The 3,856-nt window shown below is 34.0% G+C and overlaps 1 protein-coding gene across 1 annotated transcript in view; it reads right to left on the reverse strand.

Annotated features, from left to right (window-relative positions):
• LOC118743699 (juvenile hormone epoxide hydrolase 2) overlaps positions 1-513 on the reverse strand; it is a 6,470-nt gene extending 5,957 nt beyond the window's left edge. Inside the window, exon 1 of the mRNA XM_036476461.1 lies at positions 93-513. Coding sequence (XP_036332354.1) covers positions 93-308 — 216 coding nt within the window. The 5' untranslated portion in view covers positions 309-513. The remainder of the gene's footprint in view (positions 1-92) is intronic.
• Positions 514-3,856: the final 3,343 nt, after the last annotated feature.

Here is a 3,856-nt window from a genome sequence, read left to right on the forward strand (position 1 = left end):
TTACGTAAATCCTCAATAGTCTGCATATTTAGTCAAGGAAGTGGAAAGCATTAGTTTGTGTCTATATGTAATGGTTATTAACTCTTGCTTACCGCATCTGAAAACTTTAAATTATTACCAATCACCGATGATGAATTTTCCAAATAGGCTGCCCAGTCTTTGGGCGGCTCTTCATCACCCCACCATTGCTGAAGTGATACCTCTGGCGGTTCACATTCGAATATGGTGTCTATGTGCTTATAAGCGACCATAGCCGCGAGCCCACAAACTATGCCAAAAAACCACAAAACTCGTTTTAGCCAAACCATACTTATTTAAAATTTATTTATTTTTTTATTAATTTTCAAAAGGCCGACGTTGTTTGATCTTCACGTTTTTAATGTTGACTGTTATTTGTGGTCGTGGCGATTGGTGGTTTGTCTGCTGAGATTGTAGCTGCTAGAAACCAAATAATCTGGCTGTTTCTTTATCAGTGGACAGTGAGTTAAACAAGCGTCTTGACATACATATGTACATTAGGGTGGTCCAAAAAGTAAAATTGGAATTTGTATGCTCTCACCTCCAGGGTGGTTCTATACCGAAAAATATACCCTTTTTTTTAAATCCAAATATATTTAGAGGTCGCTCAAAGCGCTCAAAGTTTTCAATGTATTTTATATCGGAAAAAACACTTTTCGTAGAAATGGTATAGCATTCTTGAAAATCAATATTTTTCGATCGGAAAACCCAATTATTTATCTAAAAATTTTTTCATAATAACTATATTTTAAAGGTCCGCCAAAATCCCCAGAATACAATAGTATTAAAAAATGGTTAAATAAACAATTGGGTATTGCTATTTAAAGTATCCTGAAAAGAACCAGAGTTTTCCGATCGAAAAATATTGATTTTCAAGAATTCTATACTATTTCTACGAAAAGTTGTTAGAGCGCTTTGAGCGACCTCTAATAATATTTCGCTTTCAAAATAAAAAATTTAGACATGTGTTTGCATGCTGGTGACATCACAAAAGTTAAAACTCATACCTATTTATGTACATACATACATACTTATGCAAGAATGATAGAATTCTCTCAATGGTGATACATATGTACATATATGATAAATAGCGTCAGTGTTTCAAAATGATAAGATTTGCTGAAACTTTGAATTTACAATAAGTAAGTATTCGACAGCTTGCGTGAAGGGGATTAGAAGTTTTATGGCCGTAATGATAAACAATTCGGTAAATTTACTATTGGCTAGAATTTATAAATCCCAGTCGGCAAAATAAGAGGAAATCGGTATTCTATACAGTGTTGCCGCGAATCAGTTTAGGGGTAGCCAAATTCCTTTTAAAAGGCCTAAAAAAAGTCGTTGTGGCTAAAAATGGTAGCTAAAACTTTTTACTTCCATATATAAGTATACACGCAAGCATTTTCAATAAGTAATGGTCGAGAAAAACATTGAACTCTGGAAAAAAACTAATATTTTATCCAACCAAAAACCTTTTTGTATAAAAGGGGAAATATAAGGCACCAGCTTGCTGGCTCCATCAAGTGATTGTACCATCAGGGTCGGAGCATATAACTTACCATCATGCTGGTACAATATTTATTTATTTACAAATGAGGTCGAGGAAAGATCGAAATGATTAGAGCCGAAATTTTCTTAATTTTTCTACCATTTTGTTAAACATTGTTTTTTTTTTGTTTAATTCACAACTGTAATATCGTGAACTTAATATTCCACAAACACGACTTTGACTCATATAGTGCAAGAAATTTCCGCTAAAATACTTTTTACTTAGAAAATTTAGCAAATTTCACCACTCACGAAACCAGCATGCTGGTACAATCATAAAATTTTCAAATAGTTGTTGAAGTCGCACCAGCAGCTGGTACAATCACCACCACAAGAACATACACGGTCAATCGACTTGATGGGCCATTTAACAAATTAAGCATATTAAGGGCCGTAAACTTATCTATTTTAAACTAACACTTTTACAGTATGTATGCATAAAAACGTAAGGAACATACAATACATATATGTATATATATTAGTCTTTCTTAGTTTAAAAATTCATCTCTTACATAACTGAAAAAAAATTAGATCAAATTAAACATATACAACTTTTTCATGCCAAGTATGAATAAATTCTCCAAAGAGCTAAGCAAAGGGCTACGGGCAATTTCAAATTTATGTGTCCAAAAAAAGTATGTGGTAGCTAAATCTAGCCACCAAAGTACTAAAACGGCAACACTGCTGCTAGAAGTGCTCAATAAGTTTGGTTACTTACCCAATTAGTATTTTTAAGGAGTGCCCGCGTGTTTTAGTACTTCCTGTTTCAGTTTGGCCTCGAAAGGCTTGAAGAAGGCGTTAACAGAGCTTTTCTTTTCACAGGGCAAAAATGTATGTATGTTTGTATTGTTTTGGTCTAGCTTGCTGGGGAAAGAATATTATATTAACCGTACTTTCTTATAATCGAATATGCGAATATCGTACCCAAAAAGTAAAAAGTATTAAAAAATAAAATCTGCCTGATGGCGTTAATATAGAAGCATTTCTCGAAATGTCGACATTAAATGGAGAATTCGATTCACAAAATATAAAGTTCCCACTCCTTTCATAAATAATAAGTTCCCTTAGAATGAAAATTCAAAATTCTAGCGACAATATAACTACTTTGGAACATATGTATGTGCCCCGTTTGAGGAGACTCGACCTCGGTTGGTAAGTGTGCACCACAATTAAGGACAGTTGACTTCAATAGTTGTGAACTACTTCTTTTTCCTGCTGGGTTTTAAATCAGTTGGGAATATGATGGCGATAACATAACTTTTGAATGAAAAAGTAAAAACTTGTATGTTGTATGTAGATCAAATATTGGACAAATCGATCATGAATTATCGCAAGGCCCACTAAGGTATCATTTAGAGCAGGGCCGGCCGCAGGATTTCTCTTTTGGTGGGGCGTTATGTAAAGTCATTCGTAAAAACCAAAAATATCATTGTTTTATTTAGAGTATTCAGCATATTGTATTTAATTGTGGTCATAATTGAGCACAACTCAAAGAAAAGTCGCATGCAATTCACCGAGGCACAGATAAAATTTCTTTTAATACCGAGTCAATATTAACATCCAGATTGCGATGAATATTTAGAAAAGCTAGCCCATTGTGTGCTTGTTCTCTGTCCATGCCCACACATGCATGATGATATTCATTGAATTCTTTTGCAAAACATAAAGAAAAATGTCTGTAGAAAAAACGGAAATCTGAATTCTTGCTAATTTTTAGTGGATAATACAGCCCTACAAAAATAGAAAAAAATTTGGTGCCGCAAATGTTAAAGCTGATAGACTTTTATTTTCTGCCTGCGCAAGACATGGCGTATGAGCAACTTTTGTGATGCTTAGGGCCGGTTATTCAGTGCTAGTTTGAACTTAGATTAAGTAAACTGAGTTTAAATTGAACAGCTGGCTGACATTTTATTGGCTGATCTTAGTTTAAACCAGCCAGATCGGGCGTTTAAACTGAGTTTAAACCATGGCCGTGCACTCAAAAACAGGCCGGCGAATTTACTTAAGTTAAAAAGTTATATGAATAATTAAAATATGGGTGCTAAATAAGAGGGCTTAAGAAATCTTTGGTTCGAAAGTAGTTTTGAAGGGGGTGTATTTTCTTTAATAAATTTTTAGAATATTTGCCATCGGAGGGAAGGAGTTATGCCGGTGCAAAATTAACGGCTCATATATAAAGCCTAGCCAGGAAATGTAAGTTTTTTATACTGAAAATTTGTATTCCTAATCTCTAGTAAGTTTGCTTCTTTCATTGTACATATCGTGACAATGCACCTTATCAGTAAAAATTTAG

The sequence above is a fragment of the Rhagoletis pomonella genome, unplaced genomic scaffold (genome assembly GCF_013731165.1).
Source record: "Rhagoletis pomonella isolate Grant_MI unplaced genomic scaffold, Rhpom_1.0 Rhpom_scaffold_00007, whole genome shotgun sequence".
In the NCBI taxonomy this organism is placed as follows: Eukaryota; Metazoa; Arthropoda; class Insecta; order Diptera; family Tephritidae; genus Rhagoletis; species Rhagoletis pomonella.